The 21,088-nt window shown below is 37.0% G+C and overlaps 1 protein-coding gene across 1 annotated transcript in view; it reads left to right on the top strand.

The window, feature by feature from the left end:
- LOC105999329 (vascular endothelial growth factor receptor kdr-like) overlaps nucleotides 1-21,088 on the top strand; it is a 181,953-nt gene that overhangs the window by 124,349 nt on the left and 36,516 nt on the right. Inside the window, exons 18-25 of the mRNA XM_013034308.1 lie at nucleotides 5,587-5,722; nucleotides 7,513-7,617; nucleotides 8,451-8,564; nucleotides 11,406-11,494; nucleotides 12,771-12,978; nucleotides 15,066-15,163; nucleotides 16,637-16,759; nucleotides 16,864-16,975. Of these exons, the coding sequence (XP_012889762.1) occupies nucleotides 5,587-5,722; nucleotides 7,513-7,617; nucleotides 8,451-8,564; nucleotides 11,406-11,494; nucleotides 12,771-12,978; nucleotides 15,066-15,163; nucleotides 16,637-16,759; nucleotides 16,864-16,975 (985 nt within the window). The remainder of the gene's footprint in view (nucleotides 1-5,586; nucleotides 5,723-7,512; nucleotides 7,618-8,450; nucleotides 8,565-11,405; nucleotides 11,495-12,770; nucleotides 12,979-15,065; nucleotides 15,164-16,636; nucleotides 16,760-16,863; nucleotides 16,976-21,088) is intronic.

Here is a 21,088-nt window from a genome sequence, read left to right as displayed (position 1 = left end):
ATCCATCCATCCATCCATCTATCTATCTATCTATCTATCTATCTATCTATCTATCTATCTATCTATCTATCTATCTATCTATCTATCTATCTATCCATCTATCTCTAGCACATCTCCTGTCTTACTTCATTATCTTCATATCTAGTGGGAAGGTGAACTTTCTTCTTACACATATTACCCTTACCTCAGGATGGAACTATTGTCTCTCATGTCTCTGGAGTTTTGTGAGAAAGGGAAAATATACTTTGTCTATCACTTTCCCAAACTTCAGTTTCAGTCTGTTACAGGAAAAAACAAATTGTTAACACTTTTTTGAAAATAAATAATCTTTTCTAAAAATGTAAAATAGATTTATGACCAGATAATATACAAGAGACTTATTTATGTTGCTTACCAGCTGTCTTTCTCGAATAATAAATTCTCTCCTCAGATTGTTCCAAAATTTATTTAGAGAAGCTAAAAGGCTGCTAATAGAAGCCTTAGCCATTTCTTCATTGTCAGTACCTCCCCCACTTCACACAATAATCTATGTAGTTACAAAATTTTACCCAAACTATAGTTTATAATGAACAGGAAGAAATGAACAACTGCATTTTTTAATAGGAAAGAAGAAATTAGGTATGAAAGTCTCCTAATATTCGTGTGTGTGTGAGGGGGGGCTGGGGGGAGAGATCTTATGAAAAGTAGCATGGAAAAAGTTAAAAATGTTATTTATTATTGTTGCTGAGAGAGAGAGAGAGAGAGAGGAGATCTTATGAAGAGTAGCATGGAAAAAGTTAAAAATGTAATTTATTTTTGTTGTTGTTGCTTTTTGCCAGTCTTGGGGCTTGAACTCAGGGTCTGAGAGTTATTGCTGAGTATTTTTGCTCAAGGCTAGTACTCTATTACTTAAGCTACAACTCCACTTTTATCTTTTTGGTGGTTAATTGGAGATAAGAGCCTCATAGGCTTTCCTGCCTGGTCTGGCATTGAACCACAATTCTTAAATCTCAGCCTCTTAGGTACCTAGATTGCATGCATGTTATTTTGCTTTAATTTTAAAGTCGCTTTCAAGAGTCCATTTCAGTTGATTTAGAAATTGTTTCTGAAGGAGGTTTTGTTTCTAAGGAGGTTACCATTTCTTGGTGTTTTTCAGAGTAATTCTAAGTGTACCATTGATTTTTCTAAAAATCATATCAACAACTAATATAATATGTTCACAATAAAGCATTGACTATAACTAAATTTTTCACTGTTCTAGGAAGAAATTGCATCTTAGGGTACATTTGATATACCAGACCTTTCAAAGCAATTGGTACAGGATGTAAACTATTACTACATGGGTTGATGAATTCCAGAGAGTAGAGTGAACATACACATGAGTTTTTTCCATGCTGTTCTCTAGCTTCTAGTTACAAATAATAAATTTTGAATATTCAAAGTCTGAGAACTTCCTATTTCTAGACAATGAGCTAAATGACTTTGGAAATAAAATTATGATGAAACTGGAAATTGGAGCCATTAATATGTATTTGTGTGTTATTTGTGGAAAAGCTAATCAACTAGCTACAAATAATAATGTGTCATTGCTAATAAATCATAAAATTTGTGCCTTATTGTTGATTTGTATATTTTTCTTACAAGATGAATGCTAAACATTATGTGATTTTTAAAATAATATCTGTGGAACAGCTGTCACTAGTATATTAAAATGTAAACCTTGTACCAGAATTCAAGAAAAAAAGAAAAGCAATGGACTAAAAGGTTTCTTCAAGTCCCTTATGTAGTTATAAAGCATTATTAGTCCAGTTCTTTGAGAAACTGCCTATAGATGAGTATAGAAACTTGGTGATTATATATAGTAATTTGATGATTGTATGGGACTCATTTTTAAAATGCAGATACAAGCTGCTAGCTGCATTAGTACTCTGTAAGGTTGTCAGAGTGATAATAGCATCAGTAATACCAGCTGGGGTTTAGGAAACCCAACTTCAAGTCTTTATTCAGTAGTTATATGAGGAGCTAGAGCAAAGAAGATTGATGGCAAAGATGATTCTTGAAACTAGAGAATGAAAAAACAGGAAAATATGGTGTCTATCTATTATAAGAGGAATATTTCTAAAAGCATACCGGAAGACTTTTAAGATCTTTTCTGTTTAACCCAAAGTGAGGAACCACTGTGGAAATAGCATACATGTTTCTCATAAAACTTAAAAACTAAAAAAAGTAAACTACCATACAACCCAGTGATACCAATCTGGGGCATATATCCCTAGCAATATAAGACAGGATATAATGGAAGCATTTATGATACTCATGTTTATTGCAGCATTGTTCACTATATCCAGTCTATAGAAACAGCCCATATGCCTTAGAGCTGCTGAAAGGTCAAGAAAATTTGGTACATGTACAAACAAAGTGGAGAATTATTTGGCCTTAAAAAGAATGAAATTATATCATTTGAAGGGAAATAGATGCAACTGGAGAAAATAATGTTAAGCAAAGTAAGTTAGGTTCACAGACAAGGTCACAATTGTCTCTCATAAGTGTATGCTAGATCTGAAAGATAAATATATGTCTAAATACATTGAGGAATAAATACACACACACACACACACACACACACACAACATGCTTTGTAATTGTGGGGATGTTTGAGGGATTTAAAGAGTTGAGAGGAAAAGATGTTAGAAGTTGAAAACTGAAATATAGTGCAACTTTGAATAAATACAACATAATTAGACTTGCTGAAAGCTGTTGAATAATAGGGGGTAATGGGGTGGGGAAAGTGAGAGTAAGCAAAGAGTCAATCTGATTAAAATACTATATATGCATGTGTGAAATACTGCAGTGAAAACTATTTGGACACTTAGCATACAGGAAAAAGATGAGAGGCCTGTAAAATACCTCCTATCCCAGGTTTGGGTTATAGAGGGATTTGAGGGGCAGATGCAGAGGATAAAGAAGGTAGATGTGGTCAAAATACTTCATGTGCATGTCTGCAAAGAGAACAACAAATTTTCTTGGATTGCGTTTGGGGAAAAGGAGAGGAGAATGTGGGAGAGTGATGGACTAAGTCTCATCAAGATACATTGTATGCATATATGGGCATGTCAAAATGTAACTCCTTTGTACAACTAATTGATGCTCCTAAAATGCAAAAATATGATAATATTTATATCTTTCTACATAGTGCCTTTTATCATTCTCCTCTATTTCACTGTATGGGTCTAAGTCACTGTCTACTATAATTTCAGTGTGGACTTTCCTTAGTATTTTTTTTGTAGGGCAAGTCTACTAGTGGCAGACTGTTTTGTTATCTGAGAGTATTCTAATTTCTTCATTTTCTTTATTGTTATATTTTTATGGTGATTTATTTTTCAGATACATAAGTGTATGCATTTTACTTTAAAAACTATTAGTATATATTAGTTGTACTATAACTAATTGTGATATTTCCATTCATACATACAATGTACCTTGATCAATAAGTCCCTCTGCCCACCACCCCTTAAAACAACATCAACAGGTTACATTGCTCTGCATTGATGCACATAAAATACTTTGACCATATTCCCCATCCTTCACCCTCTCCATTTGAACTTCTTTTGAGAATTGTCAATTGAGTTCATTTGCCAAACTAATTATTGGATTGTTGATTTTCTCCCTTCTGTAAAGTGTTTCTCTATTCTAGTTACTATTTCCTTGGCTGCAAAATAGCTTTTTCATTTTGATGCAGTCCCATTTGACAATACTTCCTGTTATTTGCTGAGCAACTGCAGTTCTATTCAAGATTTTTTCTTGTGCCTATTCTTTTATCTTTCAGTAAAGATATATTTACTTGTATTAGTTTCAAAGCTTTATGTCTTATATTAAAATCATTGATCCACTCTCAATTATTATTAGTACATGGTGAGAGAAAGGGAGCTGTTTTAGTCTTCTACAGGTGGACATCCCCAGTCTTCCCAGCACTAATTATTGAGAGGCTATCTTTTCTTCAACAATGATTTTGTGGACCTTTTTCAAAGATTAGCAGGTTCTGGCTTATTTCCAGGTTGTGTATTCTATTTCATTGTTCGATATCAAATTTGTTCCCAGGTATTTAAGGCTTTCTAAGTCTGTTTTGAATGTGATTGTTTTCCTGTTTTTTTTTTTTCCTCAGATGATTATTCTTGATATACAGAAATGTTACAATATACTGGTTCTGTGTGCAGTCAATGTTTCAATTCTTAGGCATGCTATTAACATTTCTGCTTTAGCCTTCACTTCCTGCTTTTAAGTTTAGCAGAGAACAATAGACTTTTGTTATCATACTGTCACCCCCAAAGCATGCCTATCACCTTTTTATTTTCTAGTATACACAGTAGTGTTTTAAACTCCTTTTTTTTTGTTTTGTTTTTTTGGGTCCGGTTGTGGGGCCTGAACTCTGGGCCTGGGTGCTGTCCCTCAGCTCTTCAGCTCAAGGCTAGTGCTCTACCACTTGAACCACAGCGCCACTTCCGGCTTTCTTTTCTTTTTGCATATGTGGTGCTGAGGAATCGAACCCAGGGCCTCAGGCATGCAAGGCAAGCGCTTTACCACTGAGCCACCTCCCCAACTTGTGTTTTAAACTCTTTTTTTTTTTTTGTCGGTCGTGGGGCTTGAACTCTGGGCCTGGGCGCTGTCCTTCAGCTCTTCAGCTCAAGGCGAGCGCTCTACCACTTGAGCTACAGCGCCACTTCCGGTTTTCTGGTGGTTTATTGGAGATAGGAGTCTCACGGTCTCTCCTGCCCGGGCTGGCTTTGAGCCTCGATCCTCAGATCTCAGCCTCCTGAGTAGCTAGGATTACAGGCGTGAGCCACCAGCGCCCGGCTGTGTTTTAAACTCTTATTCCCATCTGTATCTCATTTTTAGAAACCTTTTCCCTCCAATGTTTCTCAGTATTTGTGCAAAGTTGTTTACCTTTTTGCAGAGTGTTTTGGCCAATAGCTTTACCTACAAATGCTTTCAGCAATCTTGCCTGTGAATGCAATCATTTTCTGCTTATGCCCTGAGTTTGATTAAATAAAGAGGACTCCTTGTACTACTGGTCCTTGAGGGAATCTTCTAGATAGCTTAAAACTTATGGACCTAACTTTAAAGTAAATGTTGTATTGCTTCTTTTGACATTAGGAATCATACTCCCAGGAGTTGCTATCTTTATGTATGCTGCTAATACCAGATGTTGGAGATGCACATTTAAAATGTTATGGCACACTCTTACCATAAAGCAGCTGCTTTTTTCTTTAATAAGGTCTTCTCTTGTTATTTTAATTTTTAACAGATCCAAGTGCTCTTCAAATGTTGATGATGCCCATTTCTGCCACCTTATTAGTTCTCTAATTTGTAATTGTAACTAACAGTAGTCCTTATTTTTAAAATTTAAATATTTCTGCATGAGTATTGGCCTATTATCCTAAGTTGTTATGTTTGTGTAATACAGTGCTCTTTATTATTTTTACTTGCTTAAATGTCTTTTTGAGTTTCTGAGCTAGCCCAAAATTTAAAATAAGAAATTCCAGAGCCCTTATAACCCATCAGAAAATCAAGAAAACATAGTAATGTTCCCCACTCCCCCATTTTTTGCAGCCTAATGTGTCAGAAATAAAAACTGGCTACCTCTCCATCATAATGGATCCTGAAGAGATGCCTCTTGACCAACAATGTGACAGGCTTCCCTACGATGACAGTAAATGGGAATTTCCGAGAGATCGGTTACAGCTGGGTGAGCACCAATATCTCTCAACATTCCTTTCTCAATAGACTTATAACATTACTGTGGAAGAAATAAACTAATTGCAATCTAGGATGCACCTGGGTTATTTATGTAGCGCTGATGGCTTTAGACAAAGTGGGATGGATCACAAAGATGACAATTGAACCAGGCACTAGTACCTCTTGGCTGTAATTGTACCTACTCAGAAGACTGAGATCTGGGGATCACAGTTTCAAGCCGGCCCAGCAAACAGATCCATGAGATTCTTATCTCCAGTTAACCAGTAAATAGCCAGAAGTGGAGCTGTGGCTTGAGTGGTCCAGTGTCAGCCTTGATTGAAAAAGCTAATGGACAGTGCTCAGGCCGCCCTGTGTTCAAGCCAAGTACCATCTCTCTCTGCTCTCTCTCTCTCTCTCTCTCTCTCTCTCTCTCTCTCTCTCTCCTCTCTGTCTCTCTCTCTCTCTCTTTCTCTCTGTCTCTCTCTGTCTCTCTCACACACAGTGGCAATAGAAAATAGAATAGGAATGCCATTTTCTTAGCATAGAACAATGTTTCATTCGTGTGTGTGTGTGTGTGTGTGGTCGTGGGGCTTGAACTCTGGGCCTGGATGCTGTCCCTGAACTCTTCAGCTCAAGGCAAGTGCTCTACTACTTGAGGCACCGCACAATTTCTGGTTTTCTGGTGCTTTATTGGAGAGAAGAGTCTCATGGACTTTCCTCAGGTCTCAGCCTCCTGAGTAGGTAGGATTATAGGCGTGAGCCACCAATGCCTGGCTGATGTTTCATTCTTCAACAAGGTGTTCCCTTGTTATTTTAAGTTTTCATACATTTGACTATCCTTCAAAAATTGATTCTGACTCTTTCCATCATCTCATTAAAGTAACTTAATTCTGCTATAATATATTATGGTAGCAGAGATGTATTATACACATAACATTAGAATTGGAATTTTTAGATATACAAGATGGGTAAACTTAGGATAGGCAACATGCTTTCTGAGTTTTATTTTTCTCATCTATAAAAAGAAGATATTAATATTGATTCATATAACTTTAGTGAGAATCCAGTGAAATAACATTTGGAAATCTTTTTACAGCTTTAAAATGCTCAGAAATGTTAGATTAGTTTATAATAGTCTCTTTGACAATGAATGTTATAGAAATATATCCAGAGTTCTAGTAACAAGTGAGTCCTTCATCCACCCAAGTAGTTCTTTACACAGCTGCTATGTGATAGCCTTTCATTCTCTTATTCCACATTTATTTATTAGCCATCAATCATGTACTAACATTATAGAGGGTAGGAATACAGTGATAAAGAAGATAGGCTTTACTGACTTTACAGCTTACTAAAGTAGACAAATAAAATGATTTAAACAATATAATAATGTCTTGAATAATATAATGTAGAGAATTAACAAATGTTTTGAAGAAAAAATTTACTGCTAAAAGAAAACATTTACAGAGCTGGGAAGGTGGCTCAGTGGTAGAGTACTTGCCTCACATGCATGAGGCCCTGGGTTTGATTCCCCAGCACCATATAAACAGAAAAGGCCAGAAGTAGCACTGTGTCTCAACTGGTAGAATTCAAGATCCATGACTGACCCCCCCCCCCAAAAAAAATTTTACCACGAAAAGAAAGAATGCAAATTTAATTGCATTAGTATTACCTACAGGATGGTATGAAAATCTCCATATAAATGCTTGTCTTATAAGTTCTGTTATCTGTTACCAAAGCCAAATTTCTCCTTCTCTTTGGTGTCTTTTCACTACTGCTAATTTTCACTTCTTACCACCACAGGTAAAATTCTTGGTCATGGTGCCTTTGGTAAAGTGATGGAAGCTTGTGCTTTTGGCATTGACAGAGCATCAACTTGTAAAACAGTGGCAGTGAAAATGCTTAAAGGTAATATTTCTGTACCTTGGGAGGCTATGATGGCATATCTGTAGATATTCTCAGGGCAGGTGGAAATCTGGACTAAAAATGACACAAATTAAAAGTAGTAGAAAGATGTAACTACATCCAATTTTCACCCTGTTTCAATCTATGTGTTCATGGAAACAGCCTTGAAAATTGAAGTGAATCATTAAGGGACCTTACATGATAGCCCATTTATTATTATTCTTTTTGGTACAACCTGAGTGTAGAAGTGAAGTTTTCACAATTGTAGTTCATTGTAAGGTCGATATGAGTCAACAGCATGATGTAACTACCAAAATTTCTACAGGGCCCTTCTTTGGCTTAGTAGAAATTAAGTGAAATAAAATAATCTTACAATTACAACTATATTCTCTGATGTTCAGGGATGCAAAAAGCAGTAGTATGCTTCCAGTCTTGAACAGGTAAATGAGTGTTTATATGTTCTAAAACTATTCAATCCATGTAAACTATCTCTTAAACCAATCTGAGGGAAGTTATTGATTACCTCTTCCAGGTTAGTAACGCAGAAAAAGTTTATCACAAGGAGGAATAGCTATGAGTGCTCATTTCAAAACAAGAACATGGAAGGTTTACTGAAAGTACATACAGCTTAGAGAATAAGTAAATAAGTGCATGTGAATGTTTTCTTTATGTATTTATTTATAATAGTATTTGGAAAAGACAAGCAATAAATGAGTGATTGTATTCTAGACCTCTCTCCTAGAATTCCTTACCAGTATGCAGGATTTTCTCTGCTTTACTTACTTCTCCTAGGGACAAAAATTCTATTGTTAAATGACTGTGCTTATTTCAAGCAGATTGTGCAACATCCAGTGAGTGCAAAGCTTTGATGTCAGAATTGAAGATCCTCATTCACATTGGTCATCACCTCAATGTGGTCAACTTACTTGGTGCTTGCACTAAGCCTGGAGGTAACTTTTCCATAGTTATCCAGAACTGCTTCTTAAGGGTCATGTTTCTAGGAGAAAGGTAGATACTGATGTAGATATGCCTTCCTGTACTGCATATGAGATTCTTTTAACTTAAATTTTTCTTTCACTGTACAAGATTTCCAATGCCTATGTTCTTTGCCACTAACTCAAAGGAAGACTATTACAAAGGGATTGACAGCTCAATATCCTATGAGAACTTGAGCACATGAGTTGTGAAGAATACATTTTGGGCTCCAAAATATAGAAATCTAGTCAGTGCAGGAGATTCTGTAGCTCAGTAGCCTGAAGATTTCACCTATTTATTCTACAATCATTTTCTACTCCATGTCTATTAACAGTTTTAAACCCTTTATCTGCACCTGAAACAAAGGCTTTCATTTTTCTAATATATAGTACTTCAGTATCATTTTATTTAACTATTCTAAATAACCATTTTTCCTTTTTTTTAACTTTTTTTTTTTGGGTCCGGTCGTGAGGCCTGTACTCTGGGCCTGGGCGCTGTCCCTCAGCTCAAGGCTAGTGCTCTACCACTTGAGCCACAGCACCACTTCCGGCTTTTTTCTTTTTGCTTATGTGATGCTGAGGAATCGAACCCAGGGCCTCAGGCATGCAAGGAAGCGCTCTACCACTGAGCCACCTTCCCAGCCCAAAATAACCTTTTTTTCTTTCTTTCTCTTTCTTTCTTTCTTTCCTTCTACTTTATGGCACTTCACTATCCTTTTATTCAACTATTTTAAAGTCTTTCCCTCCCTCGCCTTCTTTCTCTCCCTCCTTCCCTCCTTCTTTCTCTCTCCTTCCTTCCTTCCTTCCTTCCTTCCTTCCTTCCTTCCTTCCTTCCTTCCTTCCTTCCTTCCTTCTTTCCTGCTTCTTCTTCTTTCTTTCTTTCTTTCTTTCTTTCTTGTCGGTCATGGGGCCTGAACTTTTGGCCTGGGTGCTGTCCCTCAGCTCTTCAGCTCAAAGTTAGTGCTCTACCACTTGAGCCACAGCGCCACTTCCAGCTTTTTCTGTGTATGTGGTGCTGAGGAATCGAACCCAGGGCCTCATGCATGCAAGGCAAGCATTCTATCGCTGAGCCACCTTCCCAGCCCCCTACTTACTTTTTCAAATAACTCTTTTATTTTATTGATTTTGTGAAATGTTCTTTTGATTTCCAGTTGATGAACTTTAAAACTGAGCTTTATTATTTCTTCTATTCCATTAATTTTAATTTTGCTTTATTTTTTGATATTCTAAGACATTAAGATGAATTATTAGGTTATTATTTTGTGCTCATAGCTACAAATCTCCCTCTTTGAATTGCTGTATCACACCAGTTTTGCAAATTTATATTCTCATTTATATTTTATTCTAAGACATTTTAATTTTCTCTGATTTCTTCAGTGACCCAATGATCAAAATAAAGCATAATGTTCATTTTGCCCATTTTATATACTTTCTGTAATTTTGAGTTTCTGATTTCTAGATTTATTTATTGCTTGGCAAGGAACAAGTCATTCTCTCTTTGTATTTAATGTCTATGGAAAACATAGATATTAGTTAAGTCCATTTGATTTATGATGCATATTAACTTTGAAGTTTCATCCTTAACTCTTTGTCATAATGATCTATTTCTTGATGATGGTGAGATACTGAAATCTTCCACTACCACGTTATCTGGACATTTATGTATCTTTATGTTAAATTATGTTTTGTATGAACTTATGTGCACAATTATTTGTTGCATCTGTACTTAAAACCAGTATATCTTCTTGTTCCTTTCATTAGTGTGTAATGATGTTCTTTATCTTTTCTGACTAATTTTGGATTGGATTTACTTTACAGCTTGCTTTTGGATTATATTTTCTTGAAATGCCATTCTCCATTCTTTTACTCCTAATATATGTAGTCTTTACAAGCAAATTGTGTTTCTTACAGACACCATATAATGGGATTTTGTTTTTCAATCCATTCAGCCAGTATGAGTTGAGAGTTGACACCATTTTCATTTAGGTTATTATTTTGATTTTTGTGCTAATTTTCATACCTTTATTGTTCTCCTCCAGCCTATTTAGTACTCTTTGTTCTTCTCTTTCTCTCTTACTCAGATGGTTTTTGGATTACATAGCTGAAAATATTTGATTCTTTCCCAATTCTCACTTGTTTATCTGTTCTTCTCATTAGATTTATTCTTTCTTGAGCTTTAATGATTATAATGATTACAATTATCTTCCAGAATTGTGTATTGAATTCTTTGAAAGTATCCTCTGCAATGCTAGGTTCATTTCCATGAGTTGCTTTCACTTGTATTTATCTTAGGAATCCTTCTTCCTTTTTTTTTGGGGGGGGGTCAATCCTGGGGCTTGAACTCAGGGCATGAGTACAGTACATGAGCTTTTTCTCAAGGCTATTGTTCTACCACTTTGAGCCATAGCTCCACTTATGGTGTTGATCTGTGATCCTCAGATCCTCATATCCTCAGATCTCAGCCTCCTAAGAAGTTAGGATTACAGTTCTTGGCCTGGAATTCTTTATTTCTCCCTGTTGATTATCGTTTCTTCCATGTTACACATCCCAGTATACTTCAGAGTCAAGCTCAGGAGGTTCGTTGACCTTACTTTGACAGTCTTCAGACTACTTTTGCTAACCTTTCTCCTCCTTCTTTACCAGCCTGTTTTTTCAAAAGACAATCACCATTCTTTTTAACATTAGTTATAGTCAAGTTATTTATGACTAGAGCTATTTCAAGATATTGTAAGACATCCCTAATCATAAGGTCACCAAAACAAGGATAGTCAAAGAGTTTGCTACGTCACATCATAGTTCATGAACATTTTTTGGTAGGTCCTTTGATGATCATAGTAGAATTCTGCAAATATGGAAATCTGGCCAACTTCCTGAGAGGAAAGAGAGGAGATTTTATTGCTTCCAAGGTAAGTTCCCCAAAAGAGCTCCATACTCATTCCCAATTTTGGAGTCCTTTCTGTAGATTTTCTATTGGTAATTAGAAATAAAGGGAGAATAGGAACAGTATAGGATAGCAGTGGTAAGTGATGATATTGGTTAAAGACTATAGGATGTGCATTTATACATTCAATAAAGATTTTAATCCAGTGAGCTCTGAAGCAGGCAGTTTATCATTGAATGAAATGTCTTTGCTTTGTGTTGGCCTCAATTACACTCTGAAGCCAAGAGTGGTTAGGTAATGCAAGACTCCACCATTTCCTTAGTCTTCTGGAGCCATGAGTCCAAGCTATCTGATTTAACCTTGAGCTCCAGGATGAGGTTTTCCAGGTTAGATAATTTTTACTTCTAGGAAATGATCAGGAACTCAAGTCTTTTACCATTTCCCTTTTATGTCCATGTTGCCTGCTATACTCCTTACTCCTTGGTGGAAAACTTAATTGACTCCACTTCTCAGAGTACTGCAAAGGAATTGCATCACATAAAACATGCTTTATCTTGGAAAGTATCTGAAATTAGGTTATAAATGAAGAAAAAATATTTGTCTCCAGTTATCTGAGTCAGTGTTGAACTTAGCTAGCCATGTATTATTTTAAGATACAAGGTCCTCCTATAGACTAATTTTAGCAACGGGAAAGGAAGTAGTAGGTCTAAAACATCATGAGGCTCCATTCTATTATCTGTGCTCCAGAAAAGTCCTTTTGAGCATAGAGCTCAAGAATATTATAATTTGGCCGGGCGCTGGTGGCTCACGCCTGTAATCCTAGCTACTCAGGAGGCTGAGATCTGAGAATAGCGGTTCAAAGCCAGCCTGGGCAGGAGAGACCATGAGACTCCTATCTCCAATAAACCACCAGAAAACCGGAAGTGGCGCTGTAGCGCAAGTGGTAGAGTGCTCGCCTTGAGCTGAAGAGCTGAGGGACAGCGCCCAGGCCCAGAGTTCAAGCCCCACGACCAACCAAAAAAAAAAAAAAAGTTCCGCTAACTTCTGGGGCAAAATGCTTCCCCAAAGTGGCTAGCTCTAAGTCTTTTATCTATTGAAGATGAATTAATTGGTATTAAGGCATGGGGAAAAGAGCTTTGGGTTGGTATTCATTACTATCCACGTAGACTCAAGCTATGTAGAGTTTAGCTACTGCCTTATATCTTTTTGTGTCTTAGTTTCTCTAATGGAAATGTAAAGTAAGATGGAATAGGTGATTTTTAATGTCTGTTCTAATTTTGAGAATCTATTTAAATTACCAGTCTCAGCTCAATATGGAAAAAAAGATGAAGACTATTCATGATTTGGACAATGATCTTACACAGCTGACTAAGTACCGTCTGCAGAGCATGGCTAGTACAGGAAGTTCCACCAGCTCAGGTTTCATTGAGGACAAGAGTTACAGTGAATCTGATGAGGAAGAAGGAAGTAACCACCACCTTGTGGGGGCCACATCCATCCATCAAGTAGGTATGTACAAGTGGGCCCTTCTTCTCAAGAGTTTGAGGCAGGGGACAGTACAGATGTTGTAGAATCCTACACTCAATTCCATTTTGCAGAACTTCTCTGACATTTTTTATTGCCAAATTTCTCCAGAAAACTTTATGCTCTATCCTAGGGTTATTGTTATCTAACAATGTACACAGTATATATGGAATCAGTATTTGGTCTAGTCAAAGGTGATTGCTTGTTCAACACACGTAATTAGTAAAAGAAGTAGAAACTGAACTCAGGTTTCCTACTTCTTCCAATCTTTCCCCATCATCCTCATTAGAGCTATGAGATTCAGGCATCAACCCTGAGGATTTGTCTTGTTTTGCCTGAGGTCTCTGCCTACCTATGTCCTCCAATGTTGCTTCTGATCTTCCCTGGACGGTTGTACTCCTTGCTCTTCTAATGTCATTTTAGAGTCCTTTTGGTTACAAAAAGTCCTTGATAGATGGTATCTACTTTTTTGTAAGCATGAGGGGCCTTCCACTATCTTGATAATTCATTACATTTGTATTTTATTGCTTGTTTTACTATGTTCCATTTGGTAAGTCACATATCTTCTCTACGTTTCTGTTTTCTTCATGTGAAAGAAAGTGAAGAACTTTGTTCAGTGTCTTTTTAATGGATATTCTACTCTGGTGCATTTAATGCAACTACCCTAGCGCATGTACCTTACGAAGTTCAGAAGTAATTTCTGTGAGCTTTACATCTATTGAGAAAAAGAGGAGGGAAAGATACAGAGTGGAATAGATCAATGCCGGCCACACATGTTATTGCAATATTTTAAAGTCTGTTGTCACCATGAATCATGGACATTAAAACAAACACTAAAACTCTGGCTTCCAAAAACCATATTCATTTAAAAAATATAGAAGTATCATTTAATAAAGCAGAATATGAATACAATGCATCTTGATCTGGGTTACCTACTTCAACAGTCTCATCCCCCTTCATCCCAGCCCTTCCCTTGAATTTCTCAATTTTGTGGTATATACAATAAATTATTTTTGGGGGGAGTAGTCATGGGGCTTGAAGTCAGGGCCTGGGTGCTGTCCCTGAGCTTTTTTGCTCAAAGTTAGCACTCTACAACTTTGAGCCACAGCACCACTTCCAGTTTTCTAGTGGTTAATTGGAGATAATAGTCTTATGGCCTTTTCTGCCCAGGCTGGCTTTGAACCACAATCCTCAAATCTCAGCTTCATCAGTAGCTAATTACAGGCATGAGCCACTGGCACCTGGGAAGGAGTATAACCACCCAGGAAAGATCAGAAGCAACATTGGAGGACATAGGTAGGCAGAGACCTCAGGCAAAACAAGACAAATCCTCAGGGTTGATGCCTGAATCTCATAGCTCTAATGAGGATGATGAGGAATGAATTCTTGACTGCATTATCCCCCACTATCCCCTTCATTTTTTACTCCTCTGGACGAATAAAGAAAATGTGGTTTAAATGCATAATGGAATTTTACTCATCCATTAGAAAGAATGATATTGTACCAATCATAAGGAAATGGAAAGACTTGAAAAGAATTACATTAAGCGAAGTAAGCCAGACTCAGAGAAACAAAGGTTGCATGGTTTTTCTCATTTAGTGGTAGATAAAATGTGCCTATAAATCTATAATTAAACATATTGGGTGGTATGCAAACAGTTACAAATGAATTAACTGAATTATAATAGACTTTATGAAGCACCCAAATAGTACAATTTTTAGAAAGATTAAGTCAAAGCCCAACAAAATGAGCACCATCTTCTGTTTCCTACCCCAAAAAGCCAAGGAAATCTTGATAAACTATGCATCCTTTCTGGAAGAAATATACAGTAACCACAGAAAAAGCAAGGTATGAGCTATTAACTTTTTCTTGAGATAACCTTGTAAATGTTCTTGATACCTATAAGTATATAATTATCACTTTAAAAACATACATGATATCTTAAAAACAAAGCTTCCTGTCAAAAAATTGCCTCCATTCTCCAAGATTTTGTGGAAATCAGGTGTCTTTAGCTCTCCAGGTTTATGAGGCATTACTCTTGACCTTCTTCTTCAATCTTTGTTCTTCTTTAGACACAGATGATCTCTACAAGTGCCCTCTCACTTTGGAGGATCTGATCTGCTATAGCTTCCAAGTAGCCAAGGGCATGGAGTTCCTCGCTTCCAGAAAAGTGAGTAACCATATTCTTCTTTCACTTCCACTGACTAGCAAAGCAAGGCTGGTGAATTTCCATCACAGTGATGTCTGTGATAGCTAGTACTTTTTTCTGCATTCCTACCCCATATCTTATACCATTATCCATCTCTTTCCCTTTCTAGTTGTTCTTTGCAAATTTTATGTGCATTTACCTTACAGACAGCTACTCACCTTGAGTGTCTTCTATTGTTGGAATTTGCTTTTCAGACTCAAATCAAATCAATGGTTTTAATATTTAAATCCCATTACTGAGTTGTGGTGATTAGTATATATTGAAAGAAAAGTAATTCAGCAAATGTATCTTGATTGCATAGAATATTCTTTGTGTAAGTACTAGAGATACAGATAGGAAAGATTCAAGTTTTCTCCTCAGAGTCTAGTGAATAAGAAAAATATTACACTGAGCACAAGAGGCTATAGCCTATAACAGATACATGAAATAAATGTTTTCTAACTATATAAGGGGAATCCTGGAGAATTTATGAAGGTTTCTTAGATAAAATTATATTTGAACATTATAATAAAGACAATTTTTGTGCTGGTCCTAGGGCTTAAACTTACATCCTAGGCACTGTCCCTGAGCTTTTTGTTCAATGTTAGAACTCTTCTTCCACTTGAATCCCAGTACCACTTCCAGATTTTTTTGGTAGTTAATTGGAGATAAGAGTCTCACAGACTTTCCTGTCCAGGCTGGCTTTGAACCATGATCCTCAGATCTCAGCCTCTTGATTGGCTAGGATTATAGACATGAGCCACTGGTGCCCATCTAAGGCATGCAAATTTTAAGATGTGTAGGATTCCTGGAGTTGAATGAAGGAGATGCAGGTGGAAAAAATGTTGGTAAAGTCTGAGCACAATGCCAAAGTTTCACGATTTCCAGTTGCCACAGAATAAATGTTAGCCAGAAATACCACATGCTCAGGTTCAGGTTGCTACTTTAGGAATTTACTTTTGATTGTCAGGGTGAATAGTCCATGGGGCTAGAATAGAAGCAGAGAAAACAACTGAGAGATCATTGCAGTTGTGTAATGAAAGAAAATATATTTGTAACCTAGGATACTAATCATATAATACAGCATGAGAGGATACACTTATGTTCAAATTTCAGGTAATATATTTACCCAGGATCCAAGATCATAGCATACAGGAGGTAGCTAAATGGGAGATATCATGCAAGTGTGGTAGAGGTTTTACCCTCCCCCCCCAGTCAAATTTTAGAATGGATCAATCATCTATATCTTGGTAAATATTAACGTAAGACAGTTTTCATCTGGAGTTGTATACTTTTTCCACATTTCCATTCATTTTCTGATCTCCCATTCCTTTTCCACATTTTGCTTCTATCTTCCACACTTAAATGTTGTCTGTCCCTTGGCTGAAAATTTGTTAACCTGCACCCTCCCAGGGCCTCACAACACTCAGAAGTATCTTTTTTCCCTTTCTTTAGTGCATCCATCGAGACTTAGCTGCTCGGAACATCCTTCTAGCTGATAACAATGTTGTGAAGATCTGTGACTTTGGTTTGGCCAGGGACATATACAATGATCCTGATTATGTTTGGAAAGGAGATGTAAGTTCAAGCTTCTCTGATACATAGCACCAATTCCAGGATCTTGGGCCTTGTCAATGTTATGGACTTTCTTCTCATGGTTCTCTCTATTTTTGGTTTTCTAGGCAAGACTCCCACTTAAGTGGATGGCTCCTGAAGCTATTTTTGACAAGATTTATACCACTCAGAGTGATGTGTGGTCCTTTGGAGTTTTGCTTTGGGAAATATTTTCTCTGGGTAAGTGAGTATGTTTCTGACCACTCCTTTTCCCCTGTCAGTCACAGCTGCTGTTGCAAACCAGTCATTACTGCACATAGTCCCAGATTTTTAAAGGATCATAGACAGAATTAGGTAGAAAATTCTGTTTGTTTGGAGGGCGAGGAGGGCTTGAACTCAGGGCCTGGGCACTACCTCTGAGCTTTTTTATTCAAAAATAGTACTCAACTCCACTTCTGGCATTTTGGTGCTTAATTGGAGACAAGAGTATCATGGACTTTCCTTCTGTGCCTGGCTTCAAACCATGTTCCTCAGATCTCAGCCTCCTATGTAGCTAAGACTATAGGCATGAGCCACTGGTATTGGCTTACATTGTTAATGGAAGAAAAACATTAAACACACAACCAAACAAAGGAGGTTGTAACAATGCTTGATAGGAAATGTACTCATTACCTTACTCATGTAACTGTAACTCCTCCGTACAGTGTCTTTACAATATATTATATATATAATATGTGTATATATATATAATATGTGTATATATATATATGAGAAAGAAAAAAACACAGCCTACAGATGGCCTCACACTTTTAAGAAAACTATGAAGTACTATAGACGTTACACAAGAGCCTCCTTCCATGACTCTAAATCCAAAACTTTCTATGGTACAAGGGAGATTTTTTAATTTCTTAAAATTATTCATATATGACTTTTGGGGAAATTGAATGCATCTAGCTAATTCAGAAACAATTTACTTAAAGTTTTGTGTTACTGAATAGAAAAGAAAATTCAAAGGTTTGGATCACTAAGTTATGAAATGATGAAAGATATTCTTTTTGCCCAAGGAAATTACTTTGGTCCTCCTACAGAATTGCCCTCAGTCTAGTCTCAGATGATTTTAGAGACAGGTAAAGAAAAGATGTTTTCACAAAAAAGAAAAAGACACAATTCAGTTTTTACCTAAGTCATATGTGATAAAAAGCCAAAATGGAGGCCAGCATAGTGATTCCTGCTTTTGATTACAGCTCTGTAGGAAGCAGTAGGTAAGTGAATCTTGGAGTTCAACCAGTCCTAGGCAAAAAATGGGCATCTACGTGAAATGTAACTAAAGCAACACAGGAATGGAAATGTGGCTCATGTGATGAAGTGCCTTCCTAACAAATGAAACCCCAAGTTCAAATTTCAGTAATGCCAAAACAACAACAAAATGTATAAGTGATACACTGGGACAATGTCAATATGAGATACAATGTATGAGAAAATTTGAATTTGTGAATAGACCTCTCAATATTGTATACTTGTTGAAAAATGCACAATGGCGCATAATCTATTTTACAAACATAACTATTTTGGAAGGGTGCTCTTGGCAAGGAGATGGAAAAGAGGCTAAATAACTTTTCAGAGTATATAGTTTTAGAATTTGACCATATGCCATCTTCTTTTTACTAGGTTCCACAGAATTTGTACTGCTTTCAGTAACACAAAATAAATAAAATAAATGTTGATGGTTAGGTGAATATTAATTTGTTTTAGTCATTTTGAGGAAAGTGTGTGAAATGCTTTACACATTTCTCTGACCCAGTAACTCTTAAAATATGTCATTACTCTTACGACTACCCTCTCCTGTCTTATGTTTTAATTTCACCTTCTCTTCTTCCTTCCAACTTTCTCTTGACATATTTACTTGCAGTGGGATGTCAACATTACCCTGATCATGCTGTGTCCAATGTCATCCCCTCATATTTTGTAGCTAGAGTTCTTAGGTTTGCATGGTTATTTCTATGAGAAGATCATACTTTTAAAAGTTGAGATAAGCTAAGCACTAGTTGCTTACACCTGTAATCCTTACTACTCAAAAGGTTGAGATCTGAGATCACAGTTCGAAGCTACCCCAGGCAGGAAAGTCCATAAGACTATGATCTTCAATTAACCACCCCCCAAAATTCAGAAGTGGCACTGTGGCTCAAGTGGTTGAGTGCTAACTGGCCTCAAGCATAAAGAAGCTCAAAGACAGCATCCAGGCCCTCAGTTTAAGTCCCAGGACTAGCACACACATAAAAAATTGAGATAGTTGGAAGCATAGAAACCAGATCAATTAAACGTAATTAAATCACATATTATCATTTAATTGTAAGACACTGGACTTCCACAGAAGTTTCCTTCCAAGAGATACAGCACTTTTAGTAACTACATAATAATGTAGGCGATATGCATTATTATTTGAAAATTACTAAAGATATATTACTATCTCATTTATTCCAGCTTCCTGTGAGATAATATAGGTATTATTTATTTTTGGACAAACTGTGGGTCAGAGAAATATTATACACAAGTTCATACAAAAATACAGCTATGTGGGACTCAAATATCAATATATTAGATTCAAAGTTCTTTCCCGTAAATGAATCTTCTCAGCTGATAGGACTAATGGGATTTGGTGTGGCAGAAATGTTAATATGGGGGGAAAATGCACTTGAAGGGTATATTAGGACCTTGGCTCCTTCTCCTCTCTTTGTTTTTTTCTTTCTTTCTTTTCCTTTTCTTTCTTTCTTTCTTTTTTTTTTTTTTTTTTTTTTGGTCGTGGGGCCTGAACTCTGGGCCTGGGCGCTGTCCCTCAGCTCTTCAGCTCAAGGCTAGTGCTCTATCACTTGAGCCCCAGTGCCACTTCCGGTTTTCTGGTGGTTTATTTGAAATAAATCTCACAGACATTCCTGCTTGGGCTGGCTTTGAACCACAATCATCAAATCTCAGCCTTATGAGTAGCCAGGATTACAGGCATGAGCCACTGGTGCCTGGCTTTTCTTTGTTTCTTGACAGCTATGATGTGAGAAGCTTTCCTGCAATATCAATTTTCCTGCCATGATGCTCTGTCTAGCTGCAACTCAAAGTGATGGGGGCCAAGCAACTTCTGAAATAATAAAGCAAAAGTCTTTACTTTTTATAACTTGATTATCTCAGGTATTTTGTGATAGCAATAGACACCTCCCTAGCACAATTGAGTAAAGCTTCTCGGGAACAGTTAAGAACCAAACCATAACGCTGCACCCCAGTCCTACTCACAATGCAAAATACATCTAATCTACCTTGTAATCATAACAGTTCTAGCATTACTCATAAATTTAAGTCCAGAATTTCCTCTGAGATGCAAGGTAAACTTGTAATATCAATAAACTAAAAAAAACCAAGGTTATGCCAGGTGCTGCTGGCTCACGCCTGTAATCGTAGCTACTCAGGAGGCTGAGATCTGAGGATCATGGTTCAAAGCCAGCCCAGGCAGGAAACTCCATGAGACGCTTATCTCCAATAAAAACCACCAGAAAACTGGATGTGGTGCTGTAGCTGAAGTGGTAGGATGCTCACCTTGAGCTGAAGAGCTGAGGGGCAGCACCTGGGCCCAGTGTTCAAGCCCCACGACTAACCCAAAAAAAAAAAAAGGAAGAAAAAAACAAACAAGGTTATATACTTTCAAGATATAATGGCACTGAGTAAATCCTGTTATAAAAGGGAAAGAAGAGGGACATTACACAGAATGATGTGACCCAATCATGACACAAACTCAGCAAGGAAAACATTCCTGTAGCCTGATGTCTGGCATCTGGGGCATATGGTAGCATGATGTAACCCTCAAAGGCCTTAGGCAACCTTACTACTACAGCATTGTCAGTCATAACCCATATGGCTGGACTCTACTCATTGCCTGCAACCTTCTTTAGCAGGTATCTCCAAATTTCTATCATTTTCAATTTCTTAGGATTTCCAGTGCAGTTTCAGCTTCATTCTCAAATCTTCATACATCACTATCTTGTGGGTTGCATACAGGGACTCTGATGGCCATATACAGCCTTGCTTCCCAGGCTTTCCTTCGAAACCTCAGTGGAAGCCTCCATAATTTTTGCATTTATATACTTGTAAAACCATCATCATGTGGATGATACCAAGATCGGCCACCAACATGAGCTACATCTGTTGGGTTCTCTGGAAGTTCAGCAATTTTTTTTTATTTTTATTTTTTATTTTTTTTTGTGAACATACTGTACAGAGGGGTTACAATTACATGGGCAGGATAATGCGTACATTTCTTACCAAGCATTGCAGCCTCCTCCTTTGGTTTACCCTTCACATCCCTTCCCAGCC

This window comes from Dipodomys ordii, unplaced genomic scaffold (genome assembly GCF_000151885.1).
Source record: "Dipodomys ordii isolate 6190 unplaced genomic scaffold, Dord_2.0 Scaffold187, whole genome shotgun sequence".
NCBI classification, from domain to species: domain Eukaryota; kingdom Metazoa; phylum Chordata; class Mammalia; order Rodentia; family Heteromyidae; genus Dipodomys; species Dipodomys ordii.
This window is presented reverse-complemented; position numbering and strand designations above follow the sequence as displayed.